Source organism: Ahaetulla prasina, chromosome 2, assembly GCF_028640845.1.
Source record: "Ahaetulla prasina isolate Xishuangbanna chromosome 2, ASM2864084v1, whole genome shotgun sequence".
NCBI classification, from domain to species: domain Eukaryota; kingdom Metazoa; phylum Chordata; class Lepidosauria; order Squamata; family Colubridae; genus Ahaetulla; species Ahaetulla prasina.
This window is the reverse complement of record NC_080540.1, coordinates 232,328,724-232,352,589: the sequence shown is the minus strand read 5'-3', so window position 1 is coordinate 232,352,589 and position 23,866 is coordinate 232,328,724. Positions and strand designations below refer to the sequence as shown.

At 38.3% G+C, this 23,866-nt stretch overlaps 1 protein-coding gene across 1 annotated transcript in view; it reads right to left on the bottom strand.

The window, feature by feature from the left end:
* Nucleotides 1–229: 229 nt before the first annotated feature.
* OSTF1 (osteoclast stimulating factor 1) overlaps nucleotides 230–23,866 on the bottom strand; it is a 30,524-nt gene continuing 6,887 nt past the window's right edge. The window contains exons 2-10 of the mRNA XM_058173159.1: nucleotides 18,103–18,149; nucleotides 12,965–13,015; nucleotides 12,797–12,860; nucleotides 9,547–9,600; nucleotides 6,902–7,009; nucleotides 6,197–6,246; nucleotides 5,995–6,073; nucleotides 3,898–3,996; nucleotides 230–2,786 (exon numbers count right to left, since the gene is read on the bottom strand). Of these exons, the coding sequence (XP_058029142.1) occupies nucleotides 2,728–2,786; nucleotides 3,898–3,996; nucleotides 5,995–6,073; nucleotides 6,197–6,246; nucleotides 6,902–7,009; nucleotides 9,547–9,600; nucleotides 12,797–12,860; nucleotides 12,965–13,015; nucleotides 18,103–18,149 (611 nt within the window). The 3' untranslated portion in view covers nucleotides 230–2,727. The remainder of the gene's footprint in view (nucleotides 2,787–3,897; nucleotides 3,997–5,994; nucleotides 6,074–6,196; nucleotides 6,247–6,901; nucleotides 7,010–9,546; nucleotides 9,601–12,796; nucleotides 12,861–12,964; nucleotides 13,016–18,102; nucleotides 18,150–23,866) is intronic.

Below are 23,866 nucleotides of genomic sequence, written 5' to 3'. Positions count from 1 at the left end.
TAATAGAGAGCACTTATGACTAGGGAAGTCATTTGGGCACTTAAGATAAAAATATCACCCTCTCTGGCAACAAATATGAAACTGAAGGGTAAATAATATAAGATTTTCTGCTCTTCTATGGCACCCCGAAATCCACAGTCTCCATCCGATATCAGGGTGGTCTATATGATCACTACTTATTTTGACCTTGGCAAAGTCATGTTTCATCTAAGGAAGAACTACAATGAAGTTTCAAAGCAATTAAAAATATTTATTCATACTGAATCTTTTTCTGAAGATACTTTTGGTTTGTAGGCTTTTTTACATCGCACATGAGTTCAGAAACATATCAGTTCTGATATGAAATACTTTAAAGGTGAAAAGACACAGGAAAGTTAAGAGCATATGGTGAAAAGAGTCATTATCATCCCATTACAGACACAACCACAAATATCTTCCAAATTACAGCGGAATAAAGAGTATTTTCTCCAAATTAAGTAGACAACCTGTACAAACAGAAGGTTTTATACCATGGTTCTCAGTGAATGAATTCTAGTATAAATACTTGAAGACTGTTCTGTCCCCTCCCAGCCTCAGCCACGCGAGCTGGCTAAACGAGCCAGTAATTGAGTTCACGACTGCTATCAGTCCTGGCCGGGAATCTGCAGCTGCCTGCCCAAAGTCTCCCTTATCTTGGGGTTGCCGGGCAACCAAGAAGTCAATAATCCAGGCCGAATGTTCAGCTCAATTCTCCACGAGTCAAAGAGGTCAGCTCACTTCTCCACGAGTCAAATAGTTCAGCTCAATTTTTGCTCGTCACGGAGCAGAAGAGCAGCCAGGGCTGCTTTTATACTCTGTGGGGTGTGGCTCCGTGACGCAGCACTCTCTAGGCCTGCCACACCCCTTCCTTTGTTGTAGCCGCTTCTTGTATCTCCGAAACCTGGGATCCAGCCAGGCCTGATTGCCAGCAGCCAGGTCTGGAGGCATGGCCTGGGGCGGGGGGAAAGAGTCAGGGGATGGAGGCCTCGTTATCTCCTCCACCTGGCCTGCCTCTGGCTCCTGGAGCTGAGCCAGAGGAGCCGGTGCTCCAGAGGTAAGTCCTGATGGCCCTTCCCCCTCACTTTCCGAGTCACTTTCTAGCAGGGGGCCCGGCTTGGGGGGCGCAGACACAACAAAGACTGAGTCCCAATATTAAATACATCAGATGTGTTTCAATGCAACTCTCATTATTGCAGCCAGGAACACATCGGGAAAAATGATTTACTGCCACCTCTATGTTGTAATCTACAGATATAATAAAGGGCAAAAATGGATTGGCCTATTGCATCTCTCATAATCCAGATGCTGGATTTGTTTGTAGCAACAACTTCGACCAGGTGAAAAAGAAGACAGCTGGTGGAAATGGTGCAGATAAACTAACAGAATTCTGTATGTGTTCATTGGACAAATGCCACATTTTTTGCCTTATTATCTCATAACGTCATAAAGCAAGAGCATATCTTACCTAGTTTTATCTTACCTAAAGTAAGAGCATATCTTACCTAGTTTTCCCTCCACTTAAAATTTAGGACTTGGACACACACAAGCACATTCACACACACACACACACACACACAGAGAGAGAGAGAGAGTGGGCAGCAATTCTGTTAAGTAAGGGACAAGAAGATGAAACATTGGGAAAATATCTCACACATACAAATTAGAGAAAAAGAGAAGGCTCAGCCTCCTTTTATCTTTGAAATTATTATTATGGACGGGATTGAGTTTAAACATACATTCCTTGCCTGTAGGGTCAAATTCTCCCTACAGTTCTTTCATTGTAGAAGACATAATTAGGCCTCCTTTTATCCTCTAGATCCAATTGTATTGACAAGATTCCTAAAGCAAGGGTGTCCAACTTTGGCAACATTAAGACCTGTGGACTTCAACTCCCAGAATTCCATGGCTAGCTGAGGAATCCTGGGAGTTAGAAATCCAATAGGTCTTAAAGTTGCCAAGTTTGGACACCCCTGTCCTAGAGAGTATTAGATTGCAAAAGATTGCTGTGAACAACTATCAAGGCAAAATGGCTGCATTTTAGCTGACCAAACAATCTTCCTTTCCCTTTCTGTCTCTTCCCTCAAGATTATTCCCTCCCTGTCTCATCTGGTGCTAAACAACTTTTTTTTTGTGCCATGTGAATAAACTTACAGTAATTGCAATCACAGCCAGTTCTCAAGGGAAACATTAAAGGAGTCATTTAATTTTAGCTCCCTGGCCCAAGTTTTCTTTATATAACCTGCCATTAGAAGTTCTAGCACAAAGTAGATCAACTTAATGAGAGACAACCTATAAATATATATGGAGAGGGAAGAGGGCGGATAAGGAGTGATGGTGAAAATGTTCTATAGAGAATCCAAGTTCCTGAGATGTTTTTCCTCCATAAAATAGCCCAAAACATGTCATTTTAAGATGAAGATATATTTCCCATCCACCCCAAGTGGCTGACATCTCTAAATGCTATACCTGTTATTTAAAGGGTGAAGCCTATTTCAACATAGCCCTCTTCTAGACAAATAATTTAAAAAGCAATTAGGCAATTTATAGCCTTAATGGGGGAGAGCTTTTTTTATAAGGAAGGAATGTCTCCCCATACTTAAATTATAGTAGCACACATTGTGATAAAAATATTTTGTCACAGCAGAGGAAAAGGATCTGAGAAAGATGAAAAGAAGAAGCTATTGATTTTCAAGGCAAAATTAAGGCAATTCAGTCAGAGTCTTCATCATCAAGATAGTCTTCTGCATTGCTTGATGTTCGCATTATGTCTAGGAAAAAGGAAACAAATATAAAATGATCAGTTTTGAGCTAGGCCAATGTTTTAGAATGTATCTCTCTTTATTCCAACTTCTGGTTAAGCTACGTTTCTCACATTTCTAATATAACTCTATATTCTTAGAATAATTTCCAATATATTTCAAGCATTTTCCCTCATCATTGCTTATTTTTAATACTTTACTAGAGGATTATATGTTTTTATAAGCTTTTCTATATGTTTTGATATTGTATTCTGGGTTTCTTGTCTTGTTTTTAATTGCAGGCCATTCAGAATTATGTATTTGAGATGGGCATATATAAATGCCCAGCTATATAAAATAAATGGATGAATGAATGAATGAATGAATGATGAATGAATGAATGAATGAATTGGTATTAAGTCGATCAAGGCTTTTACAGGTTGTACATTTTTTCCTCCCCAGAGGCTTGTATTTTTGAGGGGAAAAAAGAAAGATGAACTACACTTGTATTCAAGGATAGCCACTAACCCAGTCATATCTTCTTGGCAGTAGTTGTAGCACATAATCACAATCACCCACACCAGTCAAAAGTCTACATTTTGGGGAATGGAGTATCATCACTTGCTTTTTCCAATCCTGCTTGGTGTCCCATTAGCCTCTGTGCCGTGATATTATTAACACTCTGTTGTTATGTTATTGGCTCTTTTCCCATTGTCCAGAAAAATGGCAGTTATATCATCTGTGTTTGAAAATTGGACTCTGTGCTGCAGGTTTGAGTAGGGAGGGATGTAATGGAGAGGCTTTTCATTGTCTCCAGGCCTTCTTGGGTAGACAATGGATTGGATGGAGTTTGGAAATTGCCTAAGAGTTCACTAGTTTAAGGGTTCACATGATGAGCTTGACTGAGGGAAAGTATTTTACCCCCACTTCAAATCTCAGGGTCTTTTAGGACAAGATTAGTCATTTCCTATTGCATTACTGACTGGAATTAGGTATTGCCATGACATGCTAACCCTAGTTAAAGTAGAAATTGTTTTAGTGTATCTTCTCTTGAGATAGCCACCTGTCTACTGAAGCCTTCAGTTGCTCGGAGCAGTCCAATTGTCCTGGGAGAATAAATGCAAAAAAAGTTAAATCTTACCTTGCCCTTGTTTCTTTTTAAGCAAGGAAGCACAGGCAGCGTTGGTAGCCATGTCCAAAGCCAGTTTTTTCTCATTGTTTCTTAAGTCTGTCCTGGCACCTTGATGAAAACAGAATACAGGACAATGCTGTCCTAAGTTTGGTCAGAGAAACAAATTCCTCTCGTCTTACTTCTTATCTAAAAACTGAACTAGCTTCCCGTCAAATCTGAGGTATGTAAAGCTTTCACCATAGAAATGAAACAGTATTTATAGAACAAGACCTCTCTAGGTTCAATAAAGAAGCATGACTGAAAATATTTTTACTGTTTAACTTAAGTTCAGACTCAGGCTGGTGTCATTATGAGGACAGAGGTTGTCCCTGGACCCGGCCATTTTAGGTAATTATCGTCCTGTCTCCAACCTTCGCTTTGTGGCAAAGGTTGTAGAGAGTGTGGTGGCACGCCAGCTACCCCAGTTCCTGGATGAAACGGTCTATCTAGACCCGTTCCAGTCCGGCTTTCGGCCTGGATACAGCACTGAGACAGCTTTGGTCGTGTTGGTTGATAATCTCTGGAGGGCCCGGGACAGGGGTTATTCCTCTGCCCTGGTCCTGTTAGACCTCTCAGCGGCTTTTGATACCATCGACTATGGTATGTTGCTGTGCCGGTTGGAGGGTTTGGGAGTGGGAGGCACCGTTTTGCGGTGGTTCTCTTCCTACCTCTCTGACTGGTCGCAGACGGTGTTGGCAGGGGGGCAGAGATTGACTATGAGGCGCCTCATGTATGGTCGATTCTCTCGCCCCTCCTGTTCAACATCTATATGAAGCCGCTGGGTGAGATCATCAGTGGCTTTGGGGTGAGTTACCAACTGTACGCTGACGATACGCAGCTGTACTTTTCCACCCCAGGCCATCCCAACGAAGCTGTCGAATTGCTGTCCCAGTGTTTGGAAGCCGTATGGGTCTGGATGGGGAGAAACAGGCTCAAGCTCAACCCCTCCAAGACGGAGTGGCTGTGGATGCCGGCATCCCGGTACAGTCAGCTGCAACCGTGGCTGACTGTTGGGGGCGAGTCATTGGCCCCGATGGAGAGGGTGCGCAACTTAGGCGTTCTCCTGGATGGTTGGTTGTCCTTTGAAGAACATCTGACGACCGTCTCCAGGAGAGTTTTTCATCAGGTTCGCCTGATTCGCCAGTTGCGCCCCTTTCTAGACCGGATGCCTTATGCACAGTCACTCATGCTCTGGTTACCTCTCGCCTGGACTATTGCAATGCTCTCTACATGGGGCTCCCCTTGAAGAGCACCCGGAGGCTCCAGTTAATCCAGAATGCAGCTGCGTGGGTGATAGAGGGAGCGATTCGGAGCTCCCATATAACACCTATCCTGCGTAGGCTGTACTGGCTGCCTGTGGTCTTCCGGGTATGCTTCAAGGTGTTGATTACCACCTTTAAAGCGCTCTATGGCTTAGGACCGGGTTACTTACGGGACTGCCTACTGCCACCTTATGCCTCCCATCGACCCGTGCACTCTCACAGAGAGGGACTCCTTAGGGTGCTGTCAGCCAAGCAATGTCGGCTGGCGGCCCCCAGAAGTAGGGCCTTCTCTGTGGGGGCCCCCACCCTATGGAACGAACTTCCCCCTGGACATCAACAGCTTCCTGACCTTCGGACCTTTCGCCGCGAACTTAAGACATATCTATTTTCTCACGCAAGACTGGCCTGAATTTTAATATTTTAGATGATTTTATGGGTTTTAATTTTAATTAGTTTTATAGGGTTTTTGAATGTATTTTAAAACTTGGGCCAAATTTAAATAAGTTTTTTAATTATTGTTTTTAGTTGTATAGTATATGTTTTGATTGTTGTTTTATTTGGCTGTTAACCGCCCTGAGTCCTTCGGGAGAAGGGCGGTATACAAATTAAATTATTATTATTATTATTATTATTATTATTATTATTATTATTATTATTATTATTATTATTATTATTATTATTATTATTATTATTATTATTATTATTATTATTATTATTATTATTATTATTATTATTATTATTATTAAACACACATTTCTTGGTAAACAGAGCCCCCAAATGTGGGTATGTTGAGAAAACACAGTACCTTTTCCTAGCAAAATTTCTACAATGTCTTCATAACCTTTCCATGCAGCAGCATGCAGAGCTGTGTCTCCCAGTTTATTCTGTGAAAGGTGAACAAAAGTAACCTTAAAGTTTGGAAGGAAACAGTTCTGATCTTTTCAATTGCAACCTGCTACATTACTGGAAAACAATTCTTGAAAGCCACTCAGTGTATCATTCCCTACCTGTTGGTTTAGTTCTACCTTTGGCTGTGTCAATAACACTTCCACGATGTCTACACCAAATAAAGAAAAAAAAATGTAAAACTTCATGAGAAATTAGGAAAGCCAAGACTTTGAATTAATCAGCAAAGAGGGCTACTTTTTCATTTTTAGATTTGGAAAAGACTCCAATTATAACTGGACTCACTAACTCAATAAATGAAACATCTAAGTTTACCCTTTGATTTAAATAAAATATATGTTTTTCAAGAAAAGGGTAAGAAAGTCAAATTGTACTTCCCAATCCAATATGTGAACAACATTTTTCATTTCTCTAAATTTTGCAATCCAGTCAAAACAGACACCCAAAATGTGTGGATGTATTTCACATTAAATCTCCCTCCCTCCTTCCCACCCTCCCTGCCTATTTCTCTCCCCCCCTCACCCCCCCTCTCTCCCTCTCCCTCCCTCTTTCTCTTTCCCTTTCTCTCTCAATCATTCTTTCTCTGCATTCCTCCTATTTTTCTATGTATTTATTAACCAAAAAATGTAAGCATAGAAAATGGCATGCCATAGTGAATAGAGAAATACATTTGAAAAAAATGTGTAAGAGATAAAAATACATGTGCAAGTAGAATATGGATGCAAACTGTTTTTGCAAAGTGAAGGATAAGATTGGCTTTAATGCTGAAAACAATTAGGCTCAGACATTGAAAATAATTTCTGTACCTTTGTGTCCACCATGAGATGCCCAATACAAGGCAGTGCTTCCAGCTTTATCTAAGCCATTGACACCAACTTTGTTATCCAAACATTCTCTCAACCAGCTCAAGTTTCCTGAAAAAGAAGAAAATATGTATTAAATATTAAATATAACTTATCCAGAAACTGGCAGAAAACCATTTGGAGACGGCATCTTTCCATATATATATATATATATATATATATATATATATATATATATATATATGTATGTATGTATGTATGTAGGTAGGTAGGTAGGTAGGTAGGTAGGTAGGTAGGTAGGTCGGTCGGTCGGTCGGTCGGTCTTTGGTTATTCGGGTTTTCTCCTGTGTAAAATTGGAAGTGTCTTGGTGACGTTTCGACGAAGTCTCATTCGTCAACTTCAGGCTGGTGTTTACAGCTTCGTGCTTCTAAGAGCAACGTTGCTCCAAGAAGCACGAAGCTGTAAACACCAGCCTGAAGATGATGAATGAGACTTCATCGAAACGTCACCAAGATGCTTCCAATTTTACGCGGGAGAAAACCCGAATAGCCAAAGACCTACATACAAACACCCGCGAAAACCTCAGAAAATATATATATATATATATGTATGTATGTATGTATGTATGTATGTATGTATGTATGTATGTATGTATCAATCTATTTAATTTCTCCCTCCCTCCCTTCTCTCATTTATCTACACAAACATGCACATGCAGACACACCCATACATTCACTCTTCTAGAAGGATGATAATTATGTTTTGGGGCCTAAAAGGAAGCCATACTGTATATCACACAGATAAAATATTAAGTATTTTATGCTTGAAAACAAAAGAACTTATCTAATGGAACCTACGTATATGAATTCTCCATATAATCAACAGTATATGCTTTGAATAATGCTAATGGAGCAGTCCATGGGGGAAAATCATAACCTTTCATTTCAGCAGGGCAAAAAACCGGCAGGGCAGTTGTTTTTCTACCTCACTGATATCAGTGACTAAAACATACATGGTTAGATATATCACAGTGTATGTCAGGGAAAAAGGTAGCATTTCTGATATGCCTCCCAAGTTCAGACTCCTATCAGCAGGGAATTACTTCATGGCAAAACAAGGTTGCCATTGAAGGCAGACTTCGCAAGAGAACTTCTGTATCTTCCAACAGATGAAATGGACTGAGGTAAGAAATGGATCTATTCCAAAGCATTACAGTATTAATCAAATGTATATGGAAATAAAGTTTCTTGTAGTTTGTTTTAAATAAAACTGATGCATTGGCACTTTCAAATTAATTCCATTCGTAAGACTTCAAATGCATTCAAATGTGCATTACCTAATACAGTCCTTGTTTTGTTTCACTAGTTTATTTTTATTACTCTGTTTTCCCCAAAATAAGACATCCCCTGATAATAAGCCCAATCAGGCTTTTGAGCGCATGGCAATAAGGCCAAGCGCTTATTTCAGGGTTCAAAAAAATATAAGACATTCGGGGAAATTCGATTATATCACATCAGCTACCACATCAATTGCTTAAAATAATGAATTATTCAATACTATACATTAATAACAGAATAGTATTTGTTTCAATCAATATGTTTATAAAAACAGAAAAATAAAATTAATTGGGTAAAATAAAGCTACAGAATATATTCCCCTAATCTTTGACTGTAGTAGGCCAAAGACATCCCTGGAATGGATACTTGATTTATCAACCAACCAAAGCTGCATTGCACTACTGCAATGCAAGTACCACCTCTCTTGTAAGTACATCACGATGTCATGTATATGTACAAGAGGGGTGGAGTTGTGATACGTGACACTGCTTTTTGATCATTTAGACAAATGTCTCCAATCCTGGACATATTTCCAGATGCTGATGAAAGAAGTTATAGTCCCACACAGCTGCACAGCATCAGGTTGGACAAAGGTGCATCATAAACATGGGGGCCAAATTATCTGTCCCAAAATACAGAAATAACAAAAGAGGGGGGGAGATTGCACATTTTTCTTTTGAACACAGAAAAGGATTAAAGTAAATCAGCTAATCCAATCTCTCTCCCACTTCCCACATCGAACACTTGTCATTCTCATACTATCCACCATTATTCACCACTTCTGCCCTAAAGGTGAAGAGAAAGGTTTCCCCTATCCAGTTGTGTCCAACTTTAGGGGTATCTCTACCTCATCTCTATTTCCTAGTTGAGGGAGCTAGAGTTGTCTGAAGATGCTTCCGTGGTCATATGGCCGGCATGACTATTTGCCGAGGCGTACAGATGCCATTACCTTCTCACTGAAGTGGTACCTAGTTATCTACTTGCATTTGCCTGCTTTTGAACTGATAGTTTTGCAGGAACTGGGGCAGGAATGAGAGCTCACCCCATCAGGTAGTACTTGGGTCTTGAGCTGCCGATTTTCTGGTTGACAAGCCCAGCATCATTATAGCATAAGTTATAGGGGAAATAATGCACACATTTGTTTCAACTCAGTCGCCCTCTAAAGCAAATGGATAGGAAAGAAGCAAAAACTTTGTTGTTGAAAGGAAGCTCTTCAGCAGAATGTGTGATTTTAACAAACCCCAACAAATTGATCTGTTTCAGCCCAGAAATCAGATGAAGTCCTTCATCAATATTGACCCTACACCTACCTCTCTTGGCAGCTTCGTGTAATGGATTGTCAATAGATTCTGCTTGTTCAGCCACTAAAACAAAAGGAAAAAAATACATGCCAATGTAGTCAGTTGTCTCTTAATGGTCTGAAGACAATATATTAGAAGTCCATCAATAAACTTGAAACTTCTAACATTACGCTGCAAAGCTCTACTGAAACGGAGTATCTTTATAGGAGTTCCTTGTAAGCAACAAGCTGTTCATTTCAATGAGAGAAAATGAACTATACCTGCAGTAGAACTGCACACTCAAAGCTTCTCTTATATTGAAAAACCTGGGAAGATCCAACCCAGAACCTTGGGTACATAATAACATGTTCAGTGCATACAGAAAATGCTGGTCTGTAGCTTATTGATTTATCTAAGAACACACAATTTGCTATGAAAAATTAAAAAGATAACACACATACACAATTGTACTGTCCTCTCTAAATATTCTGGGATATAGTTAAAATTGTTATTCAATTAAAAAATAAAAAGTGATTGCCGTATACTGCAATAAAAGTGACTACATTTGTATTTAAAGCAGGGGTGTGGAGCTTCCTTTGAATTAATGGTCTATGTCAGGTCTTCCCAACCTTGGCAATTTTAAGACCCATGGACTTCAACTCCCAGAATTCTCTAGCCAGCCTTGCAGTTTTTGAGTGTTGTGCCAGGAATGGCATTCCCCCATTCTAAAAAAAGAAAATGAATAAAGCTGGGAAAATTATCAAATTTGATTTGATTTCATTCACATTTAGTTTAAATTCACTATATAATATAAATTCTTCACCCTTTATCATTTGAGAATGTTCCCTTTTTGTCACCTTCACACTGCATCTGGATAACAATTTAGAGATTTTGTGGGGCTGATATCCAAGGCTTTTGGGCCTCATTTAGGGCTTCTCTTGATCCTACAACAGGCATTTAACTAAAATACTATCATGAACAAGAACACAAAAATAAAGAAGTGTGAGATTCAGTTCAATTATGGTTCACAATTTGGAAACTCTTCCATTTTACTTTAAAAAGTGAGCATTTGTATACCTCAAAAGGATGAGAGTACTTCTAGCTATTGAATGCAGAAATGGGATCTAAAGCATGAAGTTTATTCATATTCTATGGCCGTGATGGCGAACTTATGGCACACGTGCCGAAAGTGGCACGCGAAGCCATTTTTGCGGGCACATGAGCCGTCACTATAGATCAGCTCCACTGCGCATGTGCGCGTGCCTCCCGCCAGCCAGCTGATTTTTGAGTTGCTGCTGCGCATGTGGGAGACGCACACGCATGCCCATGCCGCCCCTCCCCTTCCAGGAGTCTCCATATGGCTCTTGCGGAGGCTCTGGGAGGGCGAAAAATGGGCCTACTGGAAGTCCAGAAAGGGGCGGGGCATCAATGGGGGGCATTGCATTATGGGTGTGGGCATGCATTTTTGGCACCCGAAGAAAAAAAGGTTAGCCATCACTGTTCTATGGGAATCTGCACGGGACGGATTGATATGGTGTCTTACACATTCTTCCCTTTTGTAGCAAAATAAAAAAAAATTCATATTTTTCTGATACCAGACAAGAACATTATAAAATGCAGAAGGTTTTCTCCTTGCCTCATCTCTTGCCAAATTTGAATATGACACAAAACTGAGTAGGACAGCTGATATTGCAGAAGACATTCAACACTTTCAAGATGGGTTAGAGAAATGGACTGGAAAATGATTTTGAATTTTAACAGGACACCAATGATAAATTCTTCATATAATTGCATAGGCATAAGTTATGGACACTGATTTGGTAATGATTGGTTATAAAAAAAAATTGGAACAGGAGCTCAATTCAAGCTGAATATGAGTCAGCAGGGCAATGTAACTGCTTAGATGGCAAATGCATAATGAATTCTGCATTAACCAGAATTTCCAAATCAAAGGAAATCATTTCTCTCACATGGTCTGCACTGGTCAGACCACAAATGAGTACTGCATACAATTCTCTGCACTATATTTCAACAAAATTTTAGAGAAACCAGAAGGGCCAATATAGAGCGTAGGAATGATCCCAGGGTTAGAAATCTGAGTTTTGTGAGGTGAGATCGAGACTAGTGTGTTTAGCTTTTGAAATAAGACAAGTGAAGTGGAGACGTTAAGGTACCTGAAGGATTACCACACAGAAAGATCTAGAGTGCTGGTAATAATAGGTCTTTCTAAATTCTTAAAATTAAGAGCAGTTTGATTTTTGAAGGTTAAAGCATTTCAAGTAGCAATTCTCAGATCGTTTCTAAGTAAGAAACAATATCGTATTATAATTTAATGCTTGTATGAGTTAAGAAGCATAGCAGCAGCTATATCCTTTACTCAAACTTGCTTCGTTATGATAGTTCCAAGAGTCAAATCAACAAAGAGAGCTTGGATATGGTGAATGACACAATAGAATGCATTCTTGAAGCAGCTCTTCATAATCTGTCCAGGCTTGTTCCTGAACATCTTTTGAGTCTAGGAGATGGTTTGTAGCTGTCGAGGATAAAAGAAATATGAGTATCCTTGTGGCATAAGCAGAATTCATCATCTAACATTTGGATCCCAGCCAAAGGATTCAATGGGCTGTGAACAGTCCAGGAATCTTGGTTTCTCAGAAATTCTCACTCACAGCTATAGTCTATCAGGCTTCTTTTGAGGATCACTGTTAATTTGTTAAGATCTTAAGCATATATACAAAGTCATCCTGGACTGGTAATCTCAAAACAAAATGTCTCTATATTTAACTTTTTAACAGCTCCCCTTTCTGATCTGTGAATCCTGACTTTTAACAGTGCACAGGACATCCTTAACAAGACTTCGAAATTGTAGCAGGGATTTCTATAATGTCAAGGGTGCTATGATAAAATGGTTACTACAATCCGAAAACAAATTTTCTAAAGATAAATTGAACTAAAAAAAGGTCAATAATCTAAATTCAAGGGAGAAACTAAGCAAAGCAAGGGCCAAGAAACTTGGCCAACGGAGTATAACATTCCTAATGTATCTTGTTGTTCAGTATCCCAGTTTTAATTCTACTCACAGAAGTACCTGGAAAATTATTATTCTTATGGTTGGTGGGATAGTTAGCCAGATATTTAGACTGAATTTAGCACTTTTATTCACCTACTGGGTCCTTCCCAAGGACCCGGGATAGGCAGGTGTTGTTTTCTGATGGTGTTAAAGGATCATTATTTTTATTCTGCTTCACAACTATTCTCGAAACACAATTCATGAAATTACCATAGTTGCTGGGGATTAGTCCAGTTCTTCCTTTACAGGTTCCTTTCCACCAATTTGTGTCACTCTGGAGGAAAAATAAATCAGTGCTGAAAAAGGCAACTGGGAGTTCAATGGTCACTTTATTCTCTTAAGGAGAGAGTGGTTTAGTGGCTTTGTTTATCAACTCACCATATCAGAAATGTAGATAATGTCTCCTTCTTCAAAATACAGTTCATCTGGCTGGAGTAATAAATACATTTCATTAGTTAAAGAATCGACTTAAAGTGCATGAACTTTTTTCAGTGACAACTCCAACTCCAATACTCGCATCCCAAAACAAAAATTGCAATTGTACATCATAGTAAGCATGGTTAAGAGATTCGGTGGCTTGTATGGTTTAGCCCTGTCCTTTCAGAGGACAAGATCCCCACAATCCATCTGCTGGCTAGTATGTCCTTTTTGGGTTTTTTCCTGGAAAGAAATTGTGCAAAAGGGCTTCAAATTCCACTTATCTTCCTATCAGCAGGATATTCACTGAAAAACTAAATAGAAATAAATTATATTGGGTGGGGTGGGGCAGAGACATATAGTAACAATCTAATGCTTAAAGAGATAGATTCCTGGGTAAAAGTAAGCAGCTCATAGAAGAGATGGTTAATTTATGCTGTTACGTATGGTAAGAAGACCCAGAAGTAGAAATACTACAGTGTTATAAAGATCTTGATAATTTACTGTTCTCAAAAGAGCCAGGGAACTCTGAAAGATGGGGACAAGCCAGCAGATGAAATACTGAGTTCCAAAAAAACTTAGATCTGGCTGGGGAAAGAGAAAAAAAAAATCATCCAATTGTTGGGCACAAGTCCATTCTAAAATGTTATCACTCCTCCTTCCTAGTTACAAGATAGATTTGATCGAATTACATAATAACAGAGTTGGAGGGGCCCCTGGAGGTGTTCTAGTCCTACCCCCCTTCTCAAGCAGGAGACTCTATACCATTTCAGACAAATGGTAGTCCACTCTCTTATCAAAAACTTCCAATGATGGAGCACACACAACTTCTGAAGGAAAGCCATTCCACTTATTAATTGATTCCATTGTCAGGAAATTTCTCCTTATTTCTAGGTTGGGTCTCTCCTTGATCAGTTTCCATCTGTTTTGTCCTGCCTTCAGGTGCTTTGGAGAATAGGTTGACCCCCTCTTTTTTTGAGGCATCACTTTAGAAATTGGAATAATGCTAGAACACCAGTCCTAGTTCTTCTTTTCATTAAACCCAGAGTAGTGGTATTTTATTTTATCATATTAATTTTTTAAGTATTGCTACATTTCACATGAACTCATAGCAATGTACAATAAAAATATGAAATAATTGTAAAAGCCTCTTTGCCTTTGATTCCAAATGTGCACACCCACACGCATTCAACATCTATGTACCCAATCCAATCCCATATTTTCAGAAACACACACATGCTCACATATCCCACATCTTGAGAGAAAATATATATTATATTCATATTGTAGTTATAGTCCTTCCACTTGGGATACAGCAACAAAATGAGAATTCTGTTGTCTCCTGCTGCCATCTACTGATTATTGATGGAAAAATAGAGTACAACAGAAGAATAAAAACGGCACTTGAATCAAACTGAAATAGCAAATGCTCCTTATTTTTATTGAACTATTGATGCTGAAAAATGGCTACATCATTGTGCTGAAGCTGGAACCAAGTACAAAAATGAATGTTGATGATGCGGATTTTGCTGCAGAGCAATCGTAAGAAGAAGGTAATGTAAAATGCTAGTACCACTTTATACTACACTGGTAAGACCATACTTGGAATACTCCATCCAGTTTTGGTCCTTTCAATACAAAATAGATGTTGAAACTCTAGAAAGAGTGCAGAGAAGAGAAACAAAGTTGATTAGGGAACCGGAGTAAAAGCTTAGAGTGAACATTTGTAGCAACTGGCTGTGTCTAATCTAACAAAGGATTAGGGATGACAAGATAGCAATCTTCTAATATTTGAGGAGCTGTCAGAGAGAAGAGAAGTCAACCTATTCTCCAAAGCTTCTGAGGGCAGGACAAGAACTAATGGATGGAAGTTTATCAAAGAGAGATCCAACTTAGAATCAAGGAGAAATTTCCTGACAATGGAATCAATTAATCAAGGGAATGGGTTGCCTCGGAAGTTGTGGTTACTCCATCACTGGAGGTTTTAAAGAAGAGATTGGACAGGCATACAGTTTCCTGCTTGAGCAAGAAGTCAGAGTAGAAAATCTCCATGGTCTCTTCCAATTCAGTAGGGATTCATAACTAAAGGATTGAATATCTGCACTGCTGTTGTAATCAGAATAAGAGGCCACAGACTTGTGCCATGTGCTAATCAGTCTGCAACTTTCGTATCTATCTGAGTGAAAACATTTTGAGAGTTGGGCTGCCAAATGCATTTCCAGTCTGCCTTTGAGTCATCCCCAGCCATTCTTTCACCATCCCTCTCTCCACCGTCATTCACATCCAGCCAATAACAAACCCCAAAACCGTCATATAATGAGATCACAGAAGTGGCTAATGGCTCTCCAACACTATTTGCGATCTGCTGCAGTTTAGATATATCTGGGAGTCTCTTGAATTATAGATACATAGGAAAGGGATTTATAGGGGCGAGGGAGGATCTGCGTTTCCCTAGACTAGAAACTAATTCCCTGGTTTTTGTGATGAGAGAGAGGTAAAAAACGCTTATTGGTTTTGTAGTTCTCCCTCAGGAGCCTAGAGAAAATGAGGAGCTTAGAGAAAATGCAAATACTAGGTTAGTGAAGTTAGATACTAGGTTAGTGAATACTAGGTTAGTGAAGTTAGAAATACTAGGTTAGTAAGTAGTAAAAATAAGGGCAGTGTAGAAATATGATTTTGAGCATATATGTGATTTTTTTTAATGCATTAATTCCCTGTTAAGTAAAAGGAAGAAAAACGAGGGAAAATAAAAGAGAGCATGGGGCAGAATAATTTAATAGTCAATGAGATAGACAATCACCCAAATGATCTTATTTACAAATTTACTTCAAACTGAGACCTTACCGAGCAGTTTACGATTCAATATTTGCTATCTTATTTCTAAGTTAGCCTAAAGTTTAGCGAAAGCTTAATGGAGAATTTGTAAAATGCAGGATCCTACAAAGCTTGAGCAGAACTGAAGTAACTATTTCCTGCTATACAGCTCATTGATTCAGTTTACTTGATTATATTTTGGTGCATGTGGGTGTGTGGGTGGGTATTTTAGAGAAGTAAAATAGGGAAAAAATGAAGTGGGAGTTTACATTTTAATGTACCAGTGGTACAGCATATATACAGGACACAGGACACAGGAAGAGATTCAGAAAGGGGTAGTAATGTAAAGGCTTTAGCCTTCACAAAAAGGTAATGGCTGGGCTTTATCTCAGATCCTAACTTGAGGATCTGAGATAAAACCCATTCATTACCTTCTCTTGAAGGTTACAGCCTTTGCATTACTATTCCTTGTACAGAAAAGATTTAAGGGTAACCTAGCGCAGGGTCTCCAACCTTGGCAACTTTAATCCCGGCGGACTTCAACTCCCAGAATTCCCCAGCTGGCTGGGGAATTCTGGGAGTTGAAGTCCGCCAGGCTTAAAGTTGCCAAGATTGGAGACCTGTGGGCTAGTGCACATACAGAGTGTAATGAAGAAATGGGGAATTTAGGGTCAAGATCACTTGCTCAGCTTATAGCTTAATGAAAGCCTTTAAAAGTTTACTTTAAACTTATTTGGGGAAAAATAGCCTTCATTCACAACCATAACTAGAAATGCTGCCCATTTTATTCTTACAAACGAATGAAATCTCTTTCGGGTTAAACCTAACACCCGAAATCAGGATGGATACTTTTGTCAGAGATATCTATCAGAGAAAGCAGCAGAGGAAAATAATAAAACAATTGTGCTCTCATGCTGCAAACTCTGCTCCGTTTGTATGGGTGTTGTGATGTCACACACAAATATAGAAGGGGCAGACCTTTCATTGCCATGCCCATTCTGTAATTTGGATGAAATGGTCAAATGTTTAGCTTTATTCCTGGTATAGTTTCAGCCCTGGTAGTACTGAGGGTTCCCATCCAAGTACTAACTAATCCTAATCCTACTTAGTTTACAATCCCAGACAATCCCAGACAATATCAGCTAAATCAGAGGTATTCAAACTTGGCTTCATCTGTGGAGTTAAAGTCCACAAGTCTTAAAGCTGCCATGTTTGAAGACCTCTGAGCTAAATGATGGTCCTGCTGAGATGAAATGATGAAATAACAGATAAGAGAATATTATTTCTACAATTTACTCAAGGCACAACAAAGGCTCAAAAAATATGCACAAGACAGTGTAATAAAAGATTTAAACATCTTGCAAACAAGAGTTGCATCTTTTATCCCAATACTTTATATAATTGATTGGAGCATACAAGCAGAAGCCTAATCTATTCCTGGTCTCTCTAAGGTGCATCAGAAGTGAGCGATGAGACTTAGAGTCTTTCGTAATCCTCTAAATTCCAGATTTCTAAATGTCACAGGGTAAGCTCAATGACACAGAGGAAAGACAGACATTGGGAAAAATAAGATCCAAGACATGATGTAACTGAGCATTCTAGCAGACTAGCAATATCTGTAAGCTTACAGAAATTGATTGATTTAAAACATTAGCACACCATTCACCGTTGCAAAATTTCAGCGAGGTTACCCTACAATTCAAATCATGAAAACCGTTAGGTTAAAATAACTGAGGAAAGCATACCTCAGAACTTTGTATAAAATCAAAAGATACATACAAAGAGAGGAGTTGGACACAAACATTGTTTAAAAAGAATTTCTTCTTAATTCTTAGTGGTTACAAATGCCACTTGCAATCATGAGCCACTTCCTGTTATACTTCTGTCAGCCGTTTTGAGCTGTTTGCTCAGGAATGACTGGATCAGTTGGTGGGATTTGCACAATCAAGGCCTGAACCGCATACCAGAATATGATTTAGCAATGAAAAGGTTGAGCTGTCCACTTTAAACTACACAACATGGTATCCATTTTTATTTGGAAGCCAAAACACAATCTGCAGGTCATGTGATGAAGTTCTCAGTAAATATGAATGTTGAACAACATTAGATTAAAACAACAATTTTAATCTAAAAATTAAAAATGGAATGGTATTTCATCTCTACAGGGGAAACATGCATACACCTTCCCGTGTTTCATGTTCACAAAAAATACACTGGACCAAGTTACCCCTTAATATTCAAATTTTTCTTTTTTATGTATCTTTAAAAAGTAAAAATATACTTACTGTTCTGGGTTCAAATGTATATAGGGCTCGAAAAACTTTTACCTGCCCTAAAATACAGAAAGAAATAAGTATTAACCAGAGAATATTTCTCCTTGACAGAGTTGAAATAGTCTGGATTCCTGTTTTTTTTTTAATGTTTATTTTCTTCCTTTTTTCTTGTAGTATTAAGCTGTATGAAAGCTTACATGACTTTAATTTCTTCTAGATCCTAGAGGGGAAATACCCAGAAAAATGTGCTAATGCTCATTATTTGCTACTAAAGTGTGACAGTGTGATTCTCTGTGGACTAGAAACATGGCATTTAGAGCATATATGATTGAGCACTTCAGATTGATCAATATGGCCTCAAACAAACAACAATACCAGTTTAACTGCAGGAATTCTATGGTTATTCAGTATGGGATAATATTAGGGGCATTTACAGATGACAACTGATTTTGGATAGCCCTTAAAAACAGGGAGAAATTCTACAAGTCAACACTGACCCAATAGCTCATGATCATCACGTTAAAAACAGGGGTATACTGGCCATTTTATCTGCCAACTTAAGAATCTGTATGGTGACCAGGAAGCAACAGTTAGAACAGTTAGATTAAGGACCTATTTAAAAATTGGGAAAGTTGGGAAAGTATGTAACAGAATCACATATGATCCCCTCATGTATTTAACCTGTGCAAAATATATCCTAAGAAATGCTAGAGAATAAGAAATAGATATAGAAACCTACTTTCATGTAAAAAAACAAAATTAACTCAATGCAAACAAGCTACTTGGAAGAAAGAATATGAAAGATCTACACAAATATTAAAATATAGAGGCATCAAACAGACAATAAAGGTACTATATACTTGCAGAAACTGAGAATTTTAGGTACCAAAATACACCCTAAAAATTGTCTTTGGTTTATCTTTGGTGTGTGTGTGTGTGTGCACGCGTGTGTGTGTGTGTGTGTGTATTTGTTTTCTGAGGTTTTTGCAGGTGTTTGTATGTAGGTCTTTGGTTATTCGGGGTTTCTCCCACGTAAAATTGGAAGTGTCTTGGCGACGTTTCGACGAAGTCTCATTCATTTTCAGGCTGGTGTTTTCAACTTCGTGCTCCTAGAAGCACGAAGCTGAAAACACCAGCCTGAAGATGACGAATGAGACTTCGTCGAAATGTCGCCAAGACACTTCCAATTTTACGCGGGAGAAAACCGGAATAACCAAAGACCTACACACACACACACACACATATGGTAATACCCCATTAAAATATCCATATAACCCATTGATGGGCATGTATAAGCCCATCTGCAGTTAAGCTGACTCTCAATATCATGAAAAATATATAATTTTAGATTACCATGGATAAGTCAATTGTGAAAATTACAATATAAAACATTTTGAGGTTTAGTTTTGTTTTTAATGGTATTTTGGTTAAAAATTCAAAAGTTGGCTTATTGTGGATGGGTTTATATGAGATTATACAGAGTAAATGTTGTCAAGGCTATGATTTTCTCACTTGTCACATATGGCTTGTGAAAGCTGGATCACCAGGAAGAAAATTTACTTTTTTAAAATTGTGCTACTGCAAAAAAAATAGTTGAGAGTACTTTGGACTGCAAGAACAACATTTGATTAAAAAAAATAGCAACAATATGCCAAATACATGCATTTTTTTTCCTTGGGACTTTTTATTTCCTCTATCTGCATTCTTAGATAAATCTATGTCAAACATAACTTCCCCAATTGCTTTAGCTTCTAATTATAATTAATTTGTACTGGATGGGGTACTAGTCTATTCAAATCACCAAAAGATGGGCAGCGATCTGTCTGGGCCATTCTACCCAGTTGAGATGGTATAACATCTAACAATTAGGTTTTACTATTAGTTCTTCCCATAGTGAAATAACATTATATTTAAAAGAGCAAGAACAATATGTTTTATTGATTTTGGTGGGACTTAGGGACAAACTAGATGAGACTATTACAAATCTCAATGTTTGTTTTGCTCCATTCATACAAACAGCAGAGGTGTACAAACGGTATAGAGAATAAGCCATCAAGAGGCATCATGCAACATCAGAACAGTGAAGCCCCTATTATCTGGCAGTAAATATCTTGAAATATTAGTACAAGTGTGATCAAGTGTTAATATGTAAAGCGTGCTATTATTTTCACTCCTTTCATCAACATAGAAAACTCATGAGGGAGAAAATTACACTCCAATTATTTCTGCGTTATCTTCTGCTTATTCAGGAGCCACAAATGATATACATTGTAGACTGTTTTCGTTGGGATTTTGCTGCAGTGCAGATTTCTTGAAAGGGCATGTCCAGGCAAAAAGCGGTTAAACGGATTTTCAATCCATTTCTTTATAGCTTGCTTTAAAAACGTTAACTCCTGCACAAAGTTCATATTTTTTTTAAAAAAAACTAGCATTTGGAAATCACCAGCAGAGATGGGATCATCGCAATTAGCCTCTACTCTTTCAAAATCTTTTTAAAAACATAATGTTTATGTTCTCTCAAACAATTTCCGGAAAAACTAAATAAATTATTTTTTTTATCAAAAATAAAATATTTTAATTATAATATAAGGGGAAATAGCCCTTTAAAATCATCTGAGATTATTTCGGTGGAAGACTTTTATGTTGCCTGCTTTCAACTAAACACTAAAGCTTTCTGAATAATAGTCGATTGTTCTTGAACACTAGAGCTTTTCTTCAACTTACTCGTTTTCTTCAACCCTGCCCTTTATGATAATTTATTCATTATATAAAACTTCTTGAGCAATCATGGAATTTAATGGACTGCTACTCTTTCTTAGTGAAAAGAAAGACTAGGGGAGACATGATAGCAGTATTCCAATATTTTAGGGGATGCCACAAAGAAGAGGGAGTCAAGCTATTCTCCAAAGCACCTGAAGGCAGGACAAGAAGCAATGGGTGGAAACTAATCAAGGAGAGAAGCAACCTAGGACTAAGAAGAAATTTCACTAGAACACTTGCCTCCAGAAGTTGTGAATTCCCCAACACTGGAAGTTCTTAAGAAGAGATTGGACAACCAATTTGTCTGAAGTGGTATAGGGTTTCCTGCCTGAGCAGGACGTTGGATTAGAACAGGGGTCTCCAACCTTGGTCCCTTTAAGACTTGTGGACTTCAACTCCCAGAGTCCCTCAGCCAGCAAAGCTGGCTGAGGAACTCGGAGTTGAAGTCCACAAAGAGACCCAGGTTAGAGACCCCTGGATAAGAAGACCTCCAAGGTCCCTTCCAACTCTATTCTATTCTATTCTATTCTATTCTATTCTATTCTATTCTATTCTATTCTATTCTATTCTATTCTATTCTACTCTACTCTACTCTACTCTACTCTACTCTACTCTAATTCTAATTCTAATTCTAATTCTAATTCTATACTTCAACCAATGTCACAATTTATACAAAGTGTAGGTAGTTTTATAAATTATATTTAGTTTAGTAAACTAAATATACTTTATATATTTTATCTTCTATTTTTTATGCAAAGTTGGCATTTTTATATTGTTTCCATTTATTAAAATGCTACTGCCACTTATTCACTTTCCTGCTTTGCACACCAAAACAACACATGCTTACACATTTTTAACTTCTAAAGAGCACATGTTTCCAATATTAAATAAGAGGACCTGAAATTGCCTTTCTGTTATAAGTTTTTAAAAAAACAAAACAAACCTCATTGTGAAGAATGTATTTTCACTTCAGAAGTAAATTAGAATATAGTACTGCAATTGGTAACATGATCATTCAACTGAATATAACGAGGAGATGTGGCAGTCCCATATGTGGCAAGCCTCTGTTGTGGCAAAGTAGCTGATGAATCTGGGCCCCATATTTAGATGTACTGTTCTTCTTTTATAAAGCTGTGAAATACCCTTTATAAGCTCCTATAAAATAAGGATTGAGATTTATTTTATGTACAACTGTTCGGGTACAATTCTCTTTCTTTCAATATGGCAAAAGATTTATTATTCACGGAACTCGCTATGACTTGATTGCAGCGATAATACCACTGAACCTATTTCATTTTTGTTTATATATGGTTTTTAGTCTGTATTTTACTTATGGAATTTTGACCCCCACAAAGTTGTACTGCTGTGTTGTTGTGTACATAAAGCTTATGTACAAGTTGTTGTCCTCCAGTTACAACAGTTCATTTAATGACTGCTTGAAGTTACAACACCACTAAAAAAAGTGACTTATGGCCGTTTTTCACACTTGTGACTGTTGCAGCATCCCCATAGTCACATGATCAAAATACAGACTGTTGGCAACTGACTCATATTTATGACGCTTGCAGTATCCTGGGATCCTTCTGAGACCTTCTGACAAGCAAAGTCAATTGGGAAGCCAGATTCACTTAACAACTGCAGTGATTCTCATGGTTGTTAAGTGAATCTGGTTTCCTAATTGACTTTGCTTGTCAGAAAGTCGCAAAAGGATCCCAGGAGGCTGCAACATTCCTGATTCGCTTAACAGCTGTGACACACAAGGATATAAAATGGGACAAAACTCAATAACTATCTCAATTAGCAAGAGAACTTTTGGGCTCAAAAGTTGCTGGCTGAGGTATTCTGGGAATTGAAGTCATACATCTTAAAATGGCTAAAGTTGGGAAACATTGATGGACAGGGAAGAATGTGCCTAGATGTTTTTAAGGGTTCCATTTCAGTAAGAGTTCAGAAAACTGGTTTTCTGCCATAAATGTTAAAAATATTGGTTGGGGGAAAAAAAAAATAACTGCAGTAGCGATAATAAAGCAATCCTTAAAATGGCAGACTGAAGGAAGGGTTCAAAATAGTCCAAAATAGCTTAATTACAACAATGAAATCCATTTGAAAAAGAGCGTGTAAGGCCAGATGTTTGCATCTGGGTAAGAACAGAAAGGGAACAGGTTTAAATGCCTGTAGGGTGTTTCAGTTTTCTGTTTCAAATGCTATTCCCTCAACATATAGCCTTCTAGCTGCGGGGCAGAAAAAACACACACATTCATTTCCCTTTTTTCAAAGGAGAAACTATCTCTTGACTACTCCTTCATAGATCTTCCTTCTACAGATACTGTAAGTGTGCTTGCTGCATAGACCTCAGAAGGAGAAATAGCACAGGCCTATTCTTGCTCCATTGTAGCCAGGCACCATGCACAGCATTGGTTCCTGAAAACAAGACTGCATTCAGAGTTCAAAGGGTGCAGTTCAAAATGTCCTCAGGCCACCCTACGGAGCTGCCTAATTGGAATATTGATGGTCATTACCTTACTGACGACCCCCACCCTGTCAAAGATCTTGGAGTTCTCATATCAAATGACCTTAATGCCAAAGCCCACTGCAAGTACATAGCAAAAAAGGCTCTAAAAGTTGTAAACCTAATTTTACGCAGCTTCTTTTCCAAAAACTCTACACTACTAACCAGAGCATACAAAACATTTGCCAGACCTATTCTTGAATACAGCTCATCCGTCTGGAACCCATACCACATCTCTGACATAAATACAATAGAACGCGTCCAGAAATATTTTACTAGAAGAGTACTTCGCTTCTCCGAAAACAACAAAATACCTTATACCACCAAGCTTGAAATCCTGGGATTAGAAAACTTACAACTCCGTCGACTTCGACATGACCTGTGTTTAACACACAAAATCATCTATTGCAATATCCTTCCTGTAAAAGACTACTTCAGCTTCAATCGCAATATTACAAGAGCAAAAAATAGATTCAAGCTTAATGTCAACCACTTCAAACTTGATTG